General features: G+C 44.7%; 1 protein-coding gene across 8 annotated transcripts in view; it reads left to right on the top strand.

Annotated features, from left to right (window-relative positions):
• The first annotated feature begins 910 nt into the window (after nucleotides 1–910).
• Nucleotides 911–19,021, top strand: part of DHX30 (DExH-box helicase 30) — a 31,745-nt gene continuing 13,634 nt past the window's right edge. The window contains exons 1-4 of one of the 8 annotated variants that reach the window (XM_043975437.1): nucleotides 911–1,063; nucleotides 3,076–3,193; nucleotides 6,307–6,361; nucleotides 10,451–10,546. In XM_043975437.1, the coding sequence (XP_043831372.1) occupies nucleotides 6,334–6,361; nucleotides 10,451–10,546 (124 nt within the window). In that variant the 5' untranslated portion in view covers nucleotides 911–1,063; nucleotides 3,076–3,193; nucleotides 6,307–6,333. Of the gene's footprint in view, nucleotides 1,064–1,178; nucleotides 1,324–1,379; nucleotides 1,483–3,075; nucleotides 3,194–6,306; nucleotides 6,362–9,787; nucleotides 9,893–10,450; nucleotides 10,547–16,665; nucleotides 16,951–19,021 lie in introns of those variants that run through there. The other 7 variants (XM_043975440.1, XM_043975438.1, XM_043975441.1 and 4 more) reach the window with 7 other exon arrangements.

The raw sequence follows: 19,021 nt of genomic DNA, 5'->3' as shown, positions 1-19,021 counted from the left end.
AACCACCAAAACCGTGGAAGGATAATATTAAGAAAGGATTCATTGTAGGGTTGGCGGCGGTGGGAACAAGCTGACTGAAAAAGGGCTTAGGATCTCCACCAGTGCCAGTGGCTAAAAAGGGCGGGGTGGGGGTGGAAAGGGATGGGAGTGGGCTGGAAAACCTCAACGGGTGGGGAGGAGTCGGAAGCAGGGCCAGGAGAGGACCCTGGATGAAGAGGGTCCTCAGGGGCAGGTACCATGTCATTAAGAGTCGGGAGATGAGGACCCCGGGGACAGGGAAGGGACATTAGGTGAAAACTGGAGGCCAGACTGGAGTGCTGCTGGGGCCGCTGGTGATGTTGGGGGGTGGGGGGAGTGGAGGATTGGAGGTTACCCTTGAGAAGGTGGGGCCAAGTCTCGCGCAGGGGGGGGAGGGGCCGCTAAAGGAAGTGGGGAGGGGCAACCCGATGAGAAAGGGTCCCCGGACTCCGGCCCCCGCTGCTTGGGGCGGCCGGGAGGGGAAGTGGGGTGCAATAAAGATGTAAGGTGGGGCATATCCAGTCATCGCCTCAGGACCCCATTACCTGTTGCCCGTCGCCTGGCCCATTCCCCTCGGCGGCCCGGGCTCCTCGCGCCGGCGCCAGCCCCCCCTCACCGCTAAGGGACCGGAGTGTCACACAGGATGTCCCGCCCCCTGCCCGCCCTGGGCCCCTTTCTCATTGGGCCCCGGGGCCGGCCTCCTCCCCACGGGTTGGTCTGGTGGCGCCCGCAAGCCTCAGTGGCCGTTTGGAGGTGCCGGCTAGGAGCCCAGGGCTCGTGGCCCCCAGGGAACTAATCAGCGAGACCGACTCCAGGCGGGGGCGGGGGGGAGGGGGCGGGGAAGAAGAAGCGCGGAAGGGGGAAGACGGGAAGGAAGGAGGAGGGAAAAGAAAAAAGAAAGGGGAGGGTCAGAGGGGAAGGAGGGCCGCTTCCGCCACGTGACCCGGAAGAGGCCGCGCTGCCGCTTGTGGGAGTTGTAGTCCTACTTGGGTGGAAGCGGCTCATGCGCGTTACACCGAGGTTTGTTTCACATCTGTAACAACAGGTGAATTGTGCTTTTTATTCTCCCCCCGTGGCGTGTCTCCCCAGCGAGGGGTCGGGGGAGGGGATCGGGATAGGGGAAGCCCCCCGGGGCTCTTCCCCCATTACTGAAAAGAGCGGGAGGCGGGGAGGCCCCAGGGACCAGGCCGGGCATCCTGGGCCCCACCATGGGGATCCAGCCTGGGATGGGGACAGTTAAGAGGCGGGAGTCCGACCCGCCCGTTGCCATGGAGCCCCGGGGGAGGCACCCGGAGGAAAGCCGAGGTCGGGCTGGGCAGGGCCCCGTATCCCGGGACCTCCGGGGGTGGGGGGAGGTCCTGATGCTCAGAGGGCAGCTCGGGGAGGCCTGCAGCCCCATCCTTCCTGGCCCAGGCGCCCGCCGACCTCCTGAGAGGAAGGAGGAGCAACTTCAGGAAGGCCCCGGTGCACCCCTCGACCTGGGGGGCAGCAGCACCCACGGCCGGTCCCCGGAGGGAGGGATGTGGGGGCGGGGGGCGTCGGCCCTTGTGAGAAAGCCCTAGCCAGGTCCGTGGCCTGGAAAGCCGGGTCTGCCCCCTTTCGAGCACCTCGGCTGCACGAGTGGAGAAGGCCCGGTGCATCCTGGAACCTTTGTTTGGCATGATGTGCCTGGACCATTTCTTTAAGGGGAGGCCCAGCGTGTACAGGCCAGCCCCTGGATCTGCCACCAGCTGCATCGGCTACTTTCCTGGGGGAGCCCGGTGCATGCAGGGTTCTTTGTTTGGCTGCGGTTACTCTCCCTGGGGGGGGGGGGTTTAAGGGGGGGGGTGTAGGCCTGCTTCATAAAGGAGCCTTTGTTGGCCCCAGGCTCTTTTAACCATTTGGCTGGGGGTGGCCCTGAGCATGCAAAGTCCTTTGTTTGCAATGAGCCCCTTCATCTTGATAGGTCTGTTTTTCTCTCTTAGAGTCACCAGTCTAAATTCCCAGGCTGCTCATAGTGTCAGTGTGTTTCTCGTTGGGACGTAGCATTTTTTCCCCTGATCGCATTTATTAGAAAAGGCCTGCAGGATCCATCATCCTTTGACACTACACCTCCTTTCATTCCACTGGGATTTGTTCTTATTTAAGACCTTGGTGGCAGCCGAGATGGAGATAAGCAAATTGTCCAAGATCTCTTGATAGCTAGGAAAAAATAGCTAGCATGAGATGACACACTTCATGGAGGTCTCTTCACTAGTTTCCTAGAAGATCCCTTGCAGTCTTAAAATAGTCTTAGAGGATTACTTAGAATTAGTTCCTAGAGGATCTGAAATGCCTGGGTGAATTGTTTGGTACTTAAAGCTGTAGAGTAGGTCCTTTTTCTTTGTTTAGATGGATGACTTGCCAGAACTATTAGTCCCCACTGTAGCTATTCTAATCACTTGCTATATACTGAGCAGGGATCTGTTATCTCTGCTGGTTCCCTCTACCCTCTAAAACTCATACTAGTCTCATTGTGTTATTTTAGCCTCATCCTGTTCCCAGGCTTTGGAGTGAGTAACTCTATGCTGGCAAAGTTTAAGCAACCCATCTGAAATGGTTCACTTTATTTTTTTTTTAAGATCTCTATCTTAAAAAAAAAAGTTTAGGCTGCAACACTATCTTTCCCCTCCCTCCCCCAACTCCCTAGAAAATGCCTGTCTGGACTGGGATGGTGACTTTATGTAATCTCTAACTAGGTCAGTGGAGTCCACATTGTAATTGTTATGGAATCATGGTTAAAAACCACTTTCCTTAAGGATAAGGTGTTGCTGTAGCTGAATGCCTCTGGAGAAAATTATTTTAGGGTATAAAAGCCTTATCTGATTGACATGCTCTTTCCTCATGGCTGCCCTAATGATTGGAATAAGATGATCCAAAGTTCAGGAGGAGAATAAGGCTTGCTAGGCCCTTAAGTCAGCCTGAGCTACTGTGTTTACCTTTTTGGTCTCTTGAGTTTGAACTTGGCCTTGTTAGAGTTGGTAAATGAGTTTCAATGAAAGGAATAACTTTCTCTTTCTGTGTGGGCTGCTGTTTTAGTGACCCAGCATTGTACTTCCCAGGAGGAGGCCCAGCCTGGTGATGAAGAATAGGACAGAGAGAATTGACTTCCCATTCAAAAGCTGTACAAATCTGAGACTTTCACTGCTGTTGTAAGGTAAGTTGATTTAATGAAACAAGATGAATTTATAGCCTAGTCATACTGCAAAGTACTAGACAGTTATAAAATCCATTTATGACTAATTTAAAAGGGATGTATGCTTTTTTAAGTGGTCACAGAATAGAGACATCTTAAAATGAATCTGGCTAGAGATGAGTGATGGTTTAGTTGCAGGGAATATTGGCATAATAGAATTTCACTTGTCTATGAATGGTTAAAGAGTCACAATAGGTTCTGAACCAAGCTATTTATACATCAATTTATACATCAATATACAGCTATTTATACATTACATAATGAATAAAACAACTTTCTCTTGGATTTTTTTCTTTCCTGTGTACCCTGTGGAATGACTAAACTTAAACTATGTGGAACCTCCCAGGATACTGACTCTAAGAAGAGATTGGAAAATGAGACCTAGTTAGTATGGGATGAATTTAGTTGCTACTTTCTAATTAAAAACAAAAATTCTAGAGTCTATTTAGAAGTACAACTGAAGCCTGTAGCCCTAATGGTCTCTTGCAAAAAAAAAATGCTAGTAAAAAAATCTGTTATTTGAGTACAAAATCATTTGCTATTTAGTGAATTTATTTCTTGATCATGTAGAGTAAAAATGGATTTGAATGGTATAGATTTTAAAGTAACTGTTCTATAATAAGGAACTCACATAAAATACTTGTCACATATAAGGTAATTAATAAGTGCTTGTTGGTTAATTGATCCTTTTAGATGCTTTAGATTTTATGATTATGCTCTGGCTTCCTTAAATGTATGGTGTGTAGGGGGCAGCTAGGTGGTGCTGTGGATAGAGCACTGGCCCTGGATTCAGGAGGACCTGAGTTCAAATCCGGACTCAGACACTTGACATTTACTAGCTGTGTGACCCTAGACAAGTCACTTAACCCCAATTGCCTCACTCAAAAAAAAAATGTATGATGTGACTTATAGTCAAATTTAAAGGAAAAGTGCTATGTTAACCTACATATTAACATAAAAGAGAGATGTCCAAGATAATAGAAGTTTGTGTGCTAATCAGTAGCTGCTTGGATTGTTTTTTCTTTTTCTTTTCTTTCTTTTTTGCAGGGCAATGAGGGTTAAGTGACTTGCCCAGGGTCACACTGCTAGTATTGAGTGTCTGAGGTCGGATTTGAACTCAGGTCCTCCTGAATCCAGGGCCGGTGCTTTATCCCCTGCGCCACCTAGCTGCCCCCAGAATTGTTTTTTCTTAAAGCAGATCATTATATCTATTTCCATTTGACAAAAATTCATCAAATGCTTATTAAGTGTGTACTATGTGCATGTCAGTAGAACTCAAAGATGAACTAATACACTTCTCTATCAGAATGGAGTATGCTCTGATTGGAGGATAGTTGAGCAGGATTTTACTAAGTTTAAAGGACAGGTACAGAGTGCTCAGGGAAGTAGATTTTTTCTCTTACCACATGCCAATACTCACATTAATACTATCCCTAGAAGGAAATACATTATCAGGATAGACCTGTTACAAACTTGAAATTCTTATCCATGTACCACTTATGAAACAGATAGGAACAGCCGGTAATGTCCAGATGTAAATCCCTACCAGAGTTCCAGTGTTATGCTAAATGACTCTAGAATAAAACATATGTAAAATGTGGATTTTGTGGCATTCAGTTTTTTATTATCGTTGTTTTAAGTATAAAAACACTGTATCACTGGGATGTTTATTTTTCTAGTTTCTAAAATTGTTTCTAAGTTTGGAATACTCAGGGGCAAACATATGAGAATTTGTGGATTTATGACGCAAAGGAAAAACCAGTAGGAGATCCAGTTGAGTTTTAATTTGACATGACCTATTAGCCATTCCCTGCCCCCTCCCCCCTTTGTAGAAAGCATCCAAAACAAGAAGGAGTACAAAGCTTCCTGGTATGGCAGCTTCCAACCACACCAGCCCTGATCTCAGTGGCTTAGATACAATAAAAGAATATGTCACTGGCTCTAATAAGTAATGGGTGATCTAAATAGGTATACCCACAGGTCTAGTGGGAAGGGCTCACTGGTTCCCAGGGATAAAGAAATTGTCTAGAGCCAGAGAAGCCAATGATCTGCCATAAATTCTTAATCGCTTTAAAAAGTTCAGAAACAAACTGTTATTTTTCTAGTTAGTGGCTCTGTGCTTTGTTTGGATTCACAGTGGATCCAAATGGAATGTTTGTTCCTTTAATGCAGTATTGTTTGCATTTGTATTTGTATCCCCAGAACCTACCTCAACAGATGCTTAATAAATGTTTGTTAGATTTGAATTTTTGTTTTCATTTAATCTATTGTGACTGAAGGGCTCATTTTTGAAAGAAATATTTCACCAGGAATTACAGTAGTATCAATCCCCATTTAACAAAGGTTTTATAAGGCAAATTAGTTCCTAGAAACTTAACTACAGGTAGAGAAAGCTTACTAAGCCAGTTAGTTTATAAAGTTTTACTCCTATTCCCAACAACAATTTGTTTTTTGTTTTGTTTTTGTATTTCAAAGGACAGTAAGGATTAAGTGACTTGGCCAGGGTCACACAGCTAGGAAGTGTCAAATGTCTGAGGCCTGATTTGAGCTCAGGTCCTCCTGAATTGAGGGCCATTGCTTTATCCACTGCACCACCTCGCTGCCCTACCAACAACAGTTTGGAGGGGTCTACTCAGAATAATCTGAGAGCAATCTAAAAACACTATGCTTTTTCAGACTCAGTTTCTTTATCTGTCAAATGGGTAATAGTGCTTGCGCTACTTATGTCATAGGGGTTTTGTAAGGAAGATTCTTTGCAAGTCATGAAATGCTATAAAAATAGAAATTGTTATTTTCACCCTTAAATGACAGTCTCCTTCACTGGACCATTTCTGGATTCTGATTTCTGGAGTACGGTATTTAATAGTAACTCTGTGGCTTTTGAACAGAAGAAAACTGACCAAAACTGGAGAAAATCATCTTGTAGGGAAGTAGGATCCATCTTTAACATGAGGGAATGATTTGTGCTTATTGATTAAAATGTTTCCTTGGTCTTCTATCTGAAAAAAGATTTCTGCTTTATATGGTGTCACTAGGCCAAGAATATTAACCTGTCTTTCTGTCTTCCTTTTTAGGATACCAGCCTTTTCACTTTGACAGAGATGTTTAGCCTGGATTCATTTAGAAAAGGTAAGAACAATGTGTATGTCAGGGTAAGAGGAAAATCAGAATGATTTTTTAAATCATTTTACTTTTACCTAAGATTCATTAAGAATCATTAATAATGCCTTATATCTGTATTGCACTTTGTACTTTACAAAGTACTTTCACATCCTTTATCTCATTTAATTCTTATAGCAACCTTAATAGGTAAGACGTAATTTTTATCCCCATTTCAAATATAAGGAAACTGAAACTTAGATGTTGGGAACGTCACACATTAAGTCAAACTTAGGCAGGACCATAAACTAGGTTTTATTGTCCTTGATCCATCATTCTTTTTACCTGGGTTGATGCTGCTACCCTAGTGAATGCCAGTATTGCTTTTCATTTTTAATGTTTCACCAGCATTACCCAGTTGCCCTTTTTAAAGGCCTTTAATCATGAAACCTATACTGAGTGCATAGTGCTGATCCTCATTCTAATAGCCTTCAGATGCCAGTTATTGATGTGCATGTATCTGAGAAACCTATAGAAAACATGGAACCCAGCCTGCAAGATGTCCCTCACAAAGGAAAGGTATGCAGTCCTTTCTATACTGCACATCAGGTTACCCTTGGAGTAGCTAGAGCAGCCTCTCACATGCTAGGGATGTGCTAGAGAGATTTGCAGATAGTTGTGTGGGACCAAGAAAAATGATTGGTTTGACTAGTTATCACTTTCTTATGTTAAATGTGTAAAAATCCAGAATCACTTTTCCTTGTGTCCTTTGCTTCTGCTGTTTTTACCTCTTGCTATCATCTTCTCAGAAAATCATTCACTCTCCCTCTGCTTTTATTAGTTAGTTCTGTGCCTATGTTGGAGAAAATAAAATCTAAGGTTGGTGTGGCCACCAGTAACCTGAGTTTAAATTCAGGTGTCGGCATTAGATTGCTTTGTGTCCTCAGATGAATCATTGACTCTTCAGTTACCTGCAAAAATTGGGAGATTTTTTTTCTCTTCCTAGAGAAACACATTTTTTTCATGATTATAATGGACAACACAATTGAGTCGTGATAACATAACTCAACTCTTAACATATCTTGAAAGGTGCTCTGGAAGAGGATTTCCCAGGATTTCCTATTTCTTTATACTTTATGAGCAATCTGCTCAATTTTCAGCCTTCTAAACAAATAACATTATTTAAATTGAGCTGAGCAGTTGGATTTGATTCACATTTATACAGTACTGTCTGATGTTGTATATTGATTTAACCACATCTAAATCTTGTTTACTTAACTTCAGGCCAAAAAGTCATTAGTAAAACATGCAGTTCTTTCATTCTGGCTGCATTGCCGATGGCTGGTAGGTAAAGAGACTTTTCTAAACTCTTGAGCCATCCTGGGTTACCCATTGTCCCCTGGAATGCTTTCCCCAATACTTTTCTTCAAGATTCAGGGTAAAGCACTTCCCTGTGGAGTTTTCTCAGCCACTGTGATCTCTCCTTCCCCAGAAATCCTATTGAACTTATTTGTGCCATTTATTTGGCAATAAATCATGTAATGACTTGTTTTATTTCTTCTATCATTATATCAATTCTTAATTTCTTTTGTAAATTGTCCAGCTTTTTGCCTCATGTATTGCTAGATTGTAAGCCCTTTAAGGGCTAGGGCCCTTGTTCTTTGAATCCCTTGTCATATCACCAGTCACCTCAGTACTTTGAAAATATGCAGTTTCATCATTGTGGCTATTTCCTCTAGATTGCAACCCCTTAAAAAGTTGCTATGACCAAAAAAAAATCATCACCTGGTACTCAAACTTTTGGTGATGAACGTTTCCATACTTATCTAGGCTAGTCAGCAGACAACAGACGCAATGTTGGTCACCATTCCCGTACATGAAACCTTTCCAGTTTGGTAAGAATTATCAGAACTTGTGCTCCACTGGTATAATCTTCAAGAACCCAGGGTCCACCTTCATGTCAGGATGAGATTTAGGAGGAAGACTTTGAGAATTTAAAGTAGGTACTAAATAAATATTTGTTGATTTATTGATTAGTCTACATGGCAAACCAAGGGACCCCTGGCAATAAAATGGTTTTTGCATTTTAAAATTCAATACAACTTTATCAAAAAACACACAAACCCAGTATTGGTTTCCTTGGGCCCAGCATGCAATCTGCTTTCTTGTTCTGAGTGAAGAATTACTTTATTAATTCATTCAACAAATATTTATTGAGTGTTTTATTATGTATGTAAGATCCTGTACTAGGTGCTGTGGAAACTAGAAACATAGCCCCGCTGCAGACACTAGGGCAGACAGTCTAGTAGGGTGAGGGATGTATACAAATAATTACAACTCAATCTATGAGAATTGCTCTATGGCTGGTGCAGATAATAAGGGCTATCAGAATTCAGAAAAGGAAGAGAGCATTTCTGGTTGCATGCTGGGACCTACCCATACAGCTGTAATCAACTTCAGAGTATGATGATCAAATTCTTGACAAGTAGCCAAGTCCTGTCTTTCATCAACATGGATACAAATATCTGATTTTCTAGTACTTTAATGTTCTGGAAAGCACATCGGAGTCAATGAGTAAAAAACGAAAAGGGTCTTTTCTCATTGGCTTAATACTTCAGTACATGTAGTTTATGGCTTTGCTTGCACCAGTACTTCTCACTGTTTTTTGTTTCAATATTTTGATAATTGTATTTTAAGATAATTGGTTTCCTTTGTAATCATATTAAAACCTTATTCTAAGAAGAGGTCCATAGGCTTCACCAGATTGTCAAAGAGGTCCTTGACCAAAAAAAGGTTAAGAACCCCATCCCACAACTGAGTTGACAGTCTCTGTGATTTTCTGTTACTGAAAAATTTCAGCATATGGTGGCTAAACCTCTGTTGATGAACATCTCTTGACTTAAATAAATAAGCTGGTGCTTGGACATCAAACCCTCATGCAAAACTTTACAGCTAGGTAGGACTTGAGCTTTGCTAGTATAGCCTTCAAAAACCTAGGCTCAATGCCAAGTCCTGATGATGACTTTTAATGGAAGCATCTGTATGAGACATTGAAATATGACAGATGGGTAATAGGAAAGTATATAAGCCCTGAAGTACACGCCTCAGGTGAATTCTCAGCCCTGAGACTTTATAACTTTCCCCCAGATGCTAAAAGTGCTTATCCAAGCTGATGCCCATAACCATCAAACAATGATAGAGCTCTATCTTTCCACATGTATTTGTACATAGATAAGTGGGTGATGTCTTCAGAGTCCCCAGGACGGTTGGTGGGAATGATCTTCATTTGCCATGTAGACAGACGACGATAGAAAAGTTGCGTTGTTCACAACCACAGTTCATCAGTGGTAGGACGGGCTTTACTTCCCCTGGCCCTTTATTTCTGTAAGTTTCTTCATCTAGATGATCTTTCTCAGGTGTATACCATTCTGACCATTCATTACTTAGCACCTGTTTTGGAAGAAAGAATGAAAATATTGCTAAAAATTGTCAGTGGCCAGCACCTTTTCCTGTTAAGGCTTCTTCAGCGTGGCTCATGAGGGAAAGAAGGAAGTTTGAAGGGTAAGAGCAAAGGTGGTTACTTTGGGAACTCAAAGCACACATAAGGAATGTCATCATGGTTTTATTAAGAAAAATAATTCCTTACCTTTGGAAGTCCTTTATACTTTTTTCAAAGTACTTTGATATCCATTATCTCATATGATCCTCACAACAACACTGTGAGGCAATTGGAGAGAGTAAAATATCTCCATTTTACAAATGAGAGAACTAGATCTCTTAAGTTGTCCAAGGTTACACGATTCCTTAGGGGTGGAACTACAACTTCCTGCACTCCTAGTACAGTGTTCTTCCCATTCCCTCATGCTGCTTTTCAAATACCAGAGAGTTTAGCCTCTAGATAAAACAATTTCCTTATTTCTTCGGTGATTTGTTCCCCATTCCTCACCCCTCCACATACCCCTTACGTACAGAAGTCATATTTTAAAAGGCGTACATCCCTGGGTACATGCTTCAGATTTAGTCCTATAGTGGGTAGTATCTTCTGGAGCATATGAAACTTCCCAAGTGACTGGAACTGATGACACCAATATCACCCTGACACCCTCTCTTTTTCCCCAGATCGGACCCAGCACAGACAGCGTCAGTGCAAGCTCCCCCCACCCCGTCTTCCACCGATGTGTGTCAACCCAGCCCCTGGAGGGACCATCTCTCGGGGTAAGAGAGGAGCCTGGTCTCCAGCACCTGTTTGGTCTAGGGTCCAGGGTGGGGTCAGGCAGAGCAAACTATTTTGCCAAGGTCATAGGAGTTTTTAGGAAGGAATATAAGAAAAATAGCCTAAGTTCAAAAGGGTCCAGTTCATATCTGCCCATGTGATTCTTTTGGCACCCCTCGTGTGGCCGAGGATGGAGGGAAATCCATTGTGGGTCTGGGCATTTGGAGTGTGCCTTCAGAATGCCTGAGGTTTAGGAACACCCCTTTTATACAGACCTTTCTCCCCTTATGCATGGTACATATGGCACTGAGAAGAGAGCATTAAGCACACAACAGGAATGGGTACAAAGGGTATTGACTCGGTCAAGTTGCTTGCATCTTGTTCCTGGAAGGCTTAAAAGATGCATCATGACACCATTAGTAATGGAGTCTTGCTCCCATTTCTCATTCAGTTATCTCCATGCACTCTGCTGACAATGAATTTAGTTCCCCTTTTGTTTGTGGAAGGTATTTCAAGAAACCCCCAACAAGTAGAATGGCTTGCCTTAGGTCTCAGTGATGAGCAGACCTAGAACTAAAACCTAAGGGTTCTGCCCTCCCACTATGGTACCTCTTCCTCCTCTGTGCTTTTTAGAACTGATAAAAATCAATGATGCCTATTGTCCCTTTCTGCTTTTTTAAATTACCATTTCCAACTGAGTTTCTTCCTCAGTGACTTTGTGATGGGTCCCATCTAATTTTGAGATTATCTGTTCCCATTTAAAATGTCTTTGTGTAGTGGGTGGTATCAGCTTTAGTATATGTTTGTAAAGTGCTTTGTAGGCTAAGAATACCATGAAACGTGCTTAGGAGTAAGAATACTCCATTTTCAGTAGTAAATGTTATTAAATTTATCCTTTAGTCTCCATTCTACAAAGCCCCTTCCAAACGTGGGCTTGGCATCAAGAGAGAGATGCAGTCCATCTGACTGTTTGAGTTGTGAGTGTTTTAAAGAAACGCCTTCCCCCCCTCCCATTGCCAAAAAAAAAAAAAAGAGTTGATTGGCCTTTTTTTTTCTTTCTTAAAATGCCCTGTAACTCGAAAAGGCTGAACGTTAACATTTCCACCATGGCAGGTGAGTGGCTCTCAGAGCAACAGATGCTCTTTGGCTTAGCTTGGAAACAGTTACTGTGGGGATTAACCAGGCAACCCGTGGTCAGGCAATGCCTCCTTGAGCATGTGCAATGAGGAAGGCCTCTGTGTGCTCCTATTGTAGTTGATTTTTCCCAGTGCTGGCCAGTGGTCTTTGGAGAAGCCCAGAGCCACCTTCCTGGGCTCTTCTGTTCTTTGGATTGACAGTTCCCCGGGCAATACTTGCTGACCTCACAGCCATGCCTCCAGAAAGCATCCACGGATGTGTGCTTCTTTGCCGTCTCTTTTTTTTCTTTCTCTTAGCTAGAAAAGCAAACATTCATATCTCTGCTTCTATGTCACAGAAGCACCATATTTAAATCCTTAACAGTAGTGTGACTGTTTAGAATTTCTTTAGCACTTTATTTTTCCAAGAATGTGTTTCCCACAGATTTTGCTGCAGGTTAGTAGCAATCTCTGGTATACAAATAAGGAAAAGACCCACTCCTAGAGAACGGAAGTCACCAGCCAAGGTCACACCTTACTTCACTAGTAGTTAAGATATTAAAACATATATACAATCTTTGTTGCTGGAAGTTTAGACAACTGCCCCACATTTTCTTCTGAGGAGGAAACAGGTCAACACAGCAAGCATTTGTACTTTTGTTGGTGTGGGAACTCCCTTCCTTACAGCCACTGTCTTAGAAAATTGCCTGAGGAAGAAACATAAGTGAAATAATTCTTATCTGCATCTACTGTTTGTCACCAGCACCCACTAAATTCTCTTAACTCTCAGAGCACAAAAAAATGATTGAAGGGTTAGAATGGATCTCGAGGGGAATCTAAGATTTAAAAGGGATATTAGAAGTTATCAATTTTAACCTCCTTTCTCATTTAGGAGTCCCTTCTACAACATTCACGTCAGATGATTAGACAGCATCTGCTTAAACACTTCTAATATTGGGGAACTCACTGCTTTGTGAGGCAACTTCTGCCATTTTTGGAAGACTCATTGGTAGTAGGTTCTTTACATTGAGCTAAGATTTGCCCTCCTCTAATTTTCATCTATTGGTCCTAGTGCTTTCTTTTGGAGTCACACAGAGTAGATCTAACTATGTTTCTGTGTGACAGCCCTTAGTAAATTTGTAGTTAGCAAAGAAAGCTCCCCTCAGTCTTCTGTTCTGTGGAATAAACATCCCTAGGTTATTTGACCTTTTTTTAATATGACATATTTTGGAATCCCCTTCCTGAAAACATGCCCATTTTCCAGAGAACGGTGTACCCCAAACTGAACACAGTTCTTTAAATGTGGTCTGATCAGTGCCAGTTGTAAAAAGATCCAGATATTGCCTCCTTTAAAAATGTGGTATTTTGAAGGGATAAATCTCTTGGCTTATCCTATTTGTGCCCTTAGCCCAAATGTCCACACCAGCCAGAAAATGGGAAGTCTTCTTTAAAACAAATCATAGAAGGGGCAGCTAGGTGGCGCAGTGGATAGAGCACCAGCCCTGGAGTCAGGAGGACCTGAGTTCAAATCCAGCCTCAGACACTTAACACTTACTAGCTGTGTGACCCCGGGCAAGTCACTTAACCCCAATTGCCTCACCAAAACAAAAAAGATGTAAAACAAATAACAGTCAACTTATTCTCATTCAGTCAGCAAGCATTTGTCTGTTAGTGCTTACTTAGGATGTGCCAAGCTCTGTGCTAAGTACTGGACTGGGGATACAAATGCAAACAAAAAGCAAGGTAGCCCCTGCCCTCAAGGATTCTGATCAAGAGCCTATGGTCATAGGGAAAATGGCAGGGGGGTGGTGTCAAATTTACCCTTTCTTATTAGTGATATGGCAATATGGCAGGGCAGCTAGGTGGCGAGGCGGATTGAGTCAGAAATACTTCTGTTCCTGAGTTTAAATCTAACCTCAGACATTTTATTAGCTGTGTGACCCTGGGCAAGTCACTTAACCCTACTTAGCTCAATTTCCTAATCTGTAAAATGATCTGGAGAAGGAAAGGGCAAACCACTCTAGTTAATCTTTGCCAAGAAAACCCCAAGTGGGGTCACAAAGCATTGGACATAACTAAACAAAAACTAGTAACATTGACAACATAAGGTCACTAATAGGTTAGGATGTGTACTGAGTGTAAAGAAATAGTGGAATAATGACTTATTGCTGGGCAGTAAAGACCTTTAATTTTCCCCTGCCATATCACCAAACCTAAGCTGAGTCCTCTGCCGCCCAACAGTATCCCGATAAATTCTGTATCAAATGAATTATCTGTAAAAGCCCTTAGAGTACCTAGCATATAGTAGGTGTTATAAAAATGCTTATTCCCTCGCCCAGCCTGCTTGTCAACAAGTAATCCTTACATTTGACCCTTAGAATAATATGTCATTCTTTCTGATTCCCAACTGAAGCAGCTTGTCACTTGGACTTTTCTTTTCCCCTGGAAATTCTGTGGCCTTCTTGATATTATTAGAAGCTCCCTGATCAGCTAAAGAGCCTAGACCTACACAGGCCCAAGCCATATAACCTCTACCAGGCCTTTCAACTTGTTCCTCCAAAGTTGGGGTTCTTTCATATTACTTATTTCAGATTCAAGAAAAGGACCTTAGGACTGTCTTGAGCAACACTGGGCTTAGTGGTTATTCCGATTCAGCCACTGATGTGATTCTCAGTCTAAAAATGGAGACCAAGAGCTCTTGCCCGTGAATCTACCATTTTTCCAGCATTGTTACTTCTTGTAGGCAGAAGGGCCAACATTTCTCAGGAACTTTGTGGGAGCAGCCCTATACTTAAGGGGAATAAGACATCCTGGAATAGCTTCCTGCTAGGATGCCTGGAGCCTTGGATCATTAGCATCCCATCTTTGTGAGCTCATTTTCTTGACTGTCTTGCCATACTAGTGGCAGTCATAAACTTCCCTTCCATCCCTAAATAATCTTCTAAACCAGGGCTCCCTGATGCCCTAAGGAATCTAGTAGCTTTCATGGGATTTGTGATCTTGGATGGGGGAAAAAATTACATCATCATTTTCACTAACTGAAATTTAGAATTTCTTAAAATTATAAATATAAAAAACATTATTCTGAGAAGGGGTCCATAGGTTTCACGAGGTAAATTTCAGAGACTTGAATGGGAAAAAATTACATCTTCATTTTCACTAACTTCTGATGGAAATTTAGCATTTTCTTCAATTATGAAATTTTTTTAAAAATCTGACATTATTCTAAGGAATCCTTAGTTTTCACCAGATGCAGAAGGAGTGAATGACATAAAAAAAGGTTAAGAACCCTTGTTTTAGATCAAGTCCATTTTACCAATGAGGAAAATAGGTTTGGAGAGCTGCCCCACTTCGTTAAAGCTACTTAGTGGCAGAGGTAGGCCTATAACCCAAGTGAAATAAATATGTTAAAGGTTCACTAAAGCACCTTTTCCTCCCCAGGATCCGTAGGAACTGACAGTTCATCATTGCCTAGTATCTATTGTCTATGGATGGGTATATGGTATCACACTGTGTAAACCAAATCCAAAAACTCCAATAATTGCCTTCAGTGGAGATACGTTGTAATGGCAATTTTGACAACTTTGGATTTGCAAACTTTTCAATTCCTACAGGTTCACATTAGTTGATGTTGCCACCACCATCACCACCAGGAGATCCCAATCTTTAATCTTAAAGTAGAATCTTAAACTAGCTGGGCATGCAGTATGTTTTCACTCTGCTTACCAAGAATACAGGCCAGATGACAAACTGACTAGGAGCCCAAGGGAATTCCTGTACCAACTCTCCTAGTTCAAAGCCCAAAGGGAGGTTCCTAAGGGGTAGTGAGGTGGGGAGCTTTTTCACTTGAGAGCCTTGCCTCTTCTGTAATAATGACCTGGGCTTCTCATTGACACAGGTTGGGGTGTCATCTCTTAGAAAAAGTGAGTGATGGAGAGCTGTTCCTTGCCCCAGAGGCCTCTTTCCCCATCCTCTCCTTCCTGGTGAAGACAACTGAGTGAAGGAGGTAGCAGGGGTAATGGCATACTCTGGGTCTGTCTTTGGAAGAGCTAGCCTACCTTTGAAGACCAGTTTTCTAATGCCTAAAAAACCTTCCCTTCTCATCTCCGGATTCCACACTTATCCTGCTTTTTAAGCCCTCAGAGGAAAACGGATCCAACAATTTGCCTGAATCTGACTTTTTAGAAAGGTGTGCGGGGCAGCGAAGCTATGCTGTCCTAAATTTGCCCTTTTCGGGGTGGGAGGAGGAAGGGACTTTGTCGGGGTGGGGGTGGGGTCGGTTCATCCTGAGTTTTAGCACTGTGCTGTAAAACCTTACTCTTTTCTGTATTTAGCCTAAGGCCAGAGAAAAAGCCAGGGGGTAGTAGTGGGCCCGTAGTGTAAATATAACCAGGAGGCAGGTGTCGACTGGCTTTTCTGGCCTCCCCCTCCTCAATCTACTCGGGAGGGGGTTCCGGGGAGAGGAAGGTGACCCGAACTTCGGTGTATAATGGGGGGCTAGCCAGATTCTGGCATTGACCCGTCCCTCGACCCCCGAATCAGATCAGTTCGGGGTGCTTCTTCGGCGCTTCCCACGCAGTTTTCAGTTGGTTTATTGGTCAGTTGGGAGGGAAGTAAAGCTCTGTCATGCCTCTGAAGGTGTTCCAGCAGTCCCCAGGCCCCCAATAATGACTGCATTGTGACCCTGCAGCTCCCCGTTCCAGGAACGTCAGTCACCTTCCGGACCCCCGCGAGGGCACGTGGAGGGTGTTTACTGTTGCCGTCCCAGCCCAGCTTCCTGACCTAGACCCAAAGTCCAAATGGCCTTGTCCTTAACTGCCCCCTGGCGACTGGAGCTCCCGCCCCTCCCAAAGTCGCTCCGGTCCTGTAGGAGTCGGGCGCCTGGCTCTCTGGGCGTTCCCTGCTGCTCGGCCGCTGCCCGCCTTGCAGGGCCTCGCCGCCGCGCTCTCTCCGCCTCCTCGCCTCCCGTGCGGCTTCCGGACTGTGCGCACGCGCTGCGGCGGGGAGGGGAGACGGCGCGGGCCCTCGCGCTGGGGAAGGTGGGATAGAGATGGCGGTCGGCAATCGGCTCATGGTTCTAGTGACCGGGGTGTCTCAGCGGCTGCGGCCGCTGCCGCCCCCCCCACCCCGGCGTCAGGGACTGTCGCGCGGCCTCTCGTCGGGCTGCCCCCGCGCCTGCTCCGACAGCGCCAAGGAACTCGACGAGATCGAGGCGGCGGCGGCCGAACAGCAGCCGCCCCCGGCCCCCAGCGGGCCCCGGCCCGGGGCCGGGAACGGGAGCATGGTAAACGGTGAGGAGGAGGAGGAGCGGGCCGAGGGTCTGGGCCCAGAAGGCGGGGAGTGGCGAGATCGGAGGGCGGGGTGGACGGTGACGGATGAGGAGGGGTGGGAGGCTGAGAGCGTAACGGCGAAAGGGCCCCACCCCCTTGGAGGACGGGGTTCAGAACAGTGTCCCGCGGACCGATCCACCAGCACGTATTAAGCGCCTACTGTCTGCCAGGCGAGATTAGGTTATACCTTCAAAGATGTGAGGAACACGGGGTGAGGTGTGGGGTGGAGGTCGGGCATTGGAACAGGAAGGGCGAACTAACGACAGGCCGGGTGTTCCGAGAAGGCTGAGAGGAGAGGGAGAGGGTTGTAATGGGAACGTGGAAGGAGGGGGTGAAGAAGAGCCAGAGACCCAGGCTCTGGAGCTCGCCCAGCCTGAGGGTGGGGCGCCTGGTCCTGGCCGTAAAGAACGGCCCCCAGGGGCGCTTTGCTGGCGAGCTCAGTAAGAAGACCGCTCCAAAGGTCCTCGTTTTAAATGGATCTTCCACTGGAGGGGGAGACGGCTCCAGCGCGCCTGGCGCTTCAGGGTGATGGGTGCCCGAACTGGTGATGGATACGTGTCTGTGGAAAGCGGAGACCCGGCAGGGGTGGTGACGAGGGCCGCCTGCGCTTGGTGGGCTGGCAAAGGATAAAGAGGCACGGCAGGTTAGAAACGGTGCGGCTCCCAGGTGTGTGTGACATCAAACTAAGGAGTTGGCTGGCTAGGGAAGATGAGGGCCCAAAGGGTGGAATCCTGATCATCCAAACATTCTGTCCACCTGGGTGCAGTCATTTCCCAAGGCAAATGCTGCCTGATGGCTACAGTGGATCTGTTCTCAGGGTCCGAGTGGGCCTCTTACTCTGATTACAGTCAAGTGGATGTGGGTAAGGAACCCACAGAGGGTAGGAACCTTGAATTCTGTATTTCTCTTAGTACCAAACACAGTGAACACAGTTGGTGCTAAATAAATACTTTTGAATAAACTGCCCTCACACCAAGGTTTCTTTGAGAGCTGGTTTACAGTTAAATGCACATGTTGAAGACGTGTGTCTTAGAAACTAAGGAGACTTCCTGGCAGCTCTCTTGTTCCCTGATGCTATCCTCCATCTTACTGTTACCTAGCCAAAATAGCACCATACGAGTTTTCTTGAGACTGCCTTCCCTTTATTACCTGCTAGCTGTCAGCCAAGAACAACTTCTAGTTTAGTCAGACTGAACGTACGATTTATATTGCCTCTTCATGAACACCTCCTGCATGGCTCTTCTCTCCTCTGAAACTAATCTAAGGATGAACATCAAAGAAATAAGGTTACTCTTCTGGTACCTGAGGGATCTTGCCAATCCTCTCTCCACAGGGCCCATTACCCATCTGTCAACAGTAAAGTTATTTAGTCAGCCTCTGGGTGTCTGCTTCCAGAGAAATATTTCTCACTTTGGTGCGATATGCAGCATAGGATAGTCAAGAAAAAAATTGGCTAGAAGTCAGAAGCCCTGGCTTCTCCCTGTTCTTTCATTAATTAACCATGTGACCTTGGGCAACTAATTGAATCTTGGGACCTCCATTTTCTTATCTGTGAGAGGTAAATTCGATAATATATAAGGTCTCTTCTATCACAATTTTGGGATTAAGGTTCAGAGCTAAAATCTGGGTAGTGTGGTACAGTGGAAAGAGTGCTAGCTTTAGAATTAAAGGACCTGGATTCCTATCCTGCCTTTTTACCTTGGGCAAGTCAGTTTACTTCTCTGAGTCCAGGAGTAGGGTTTAGACTAATTGACCTCTAGAGTCTCTCCTTGCTGATCCAAGCTATACTGTTTAGTTGTGTGACCGTGAGCAAATCCCTCTCTTCTCTCTGTATTGGTTTCCATCAATGCAAAAAGGTTGCATCTAGGGCAGGTAGGTGGCACAGTGGATAGAGCACTGGTCCTGGATTCAGGAGGACCTGAGTTCAAATCCGGCCTCAGACACTTGACACTTACTAGCTGTATGACCCTAAACAAGTCACTTAACCCCAATTGCCTCACCCAAAAAAAAAAAAAAAGGTTCTGAGGTCCCA

The sequence above is a fragment of the Dromiciops gliroides genome, chromosome 1 (assembly GCF_019393635.1).
Source record: "Dromiciops gliroides isolate mDroGli1 chromosome 1, mDroGli1.pri, whole genome shotgun sequence".
In the NCBI taxonomy this organism is placed as follows: Eukaryota; Metazoa; Chordata; class Mammalia; order Microbiotheria; family Microbiotheriidae; genus Dromiciops; species Dromiciops gliroides.
The sequence above is the reverse complement of the archived record's forward strand: the minus strand, read 5'-3'. Positions and strand labels throughout refer to the sequence as shown.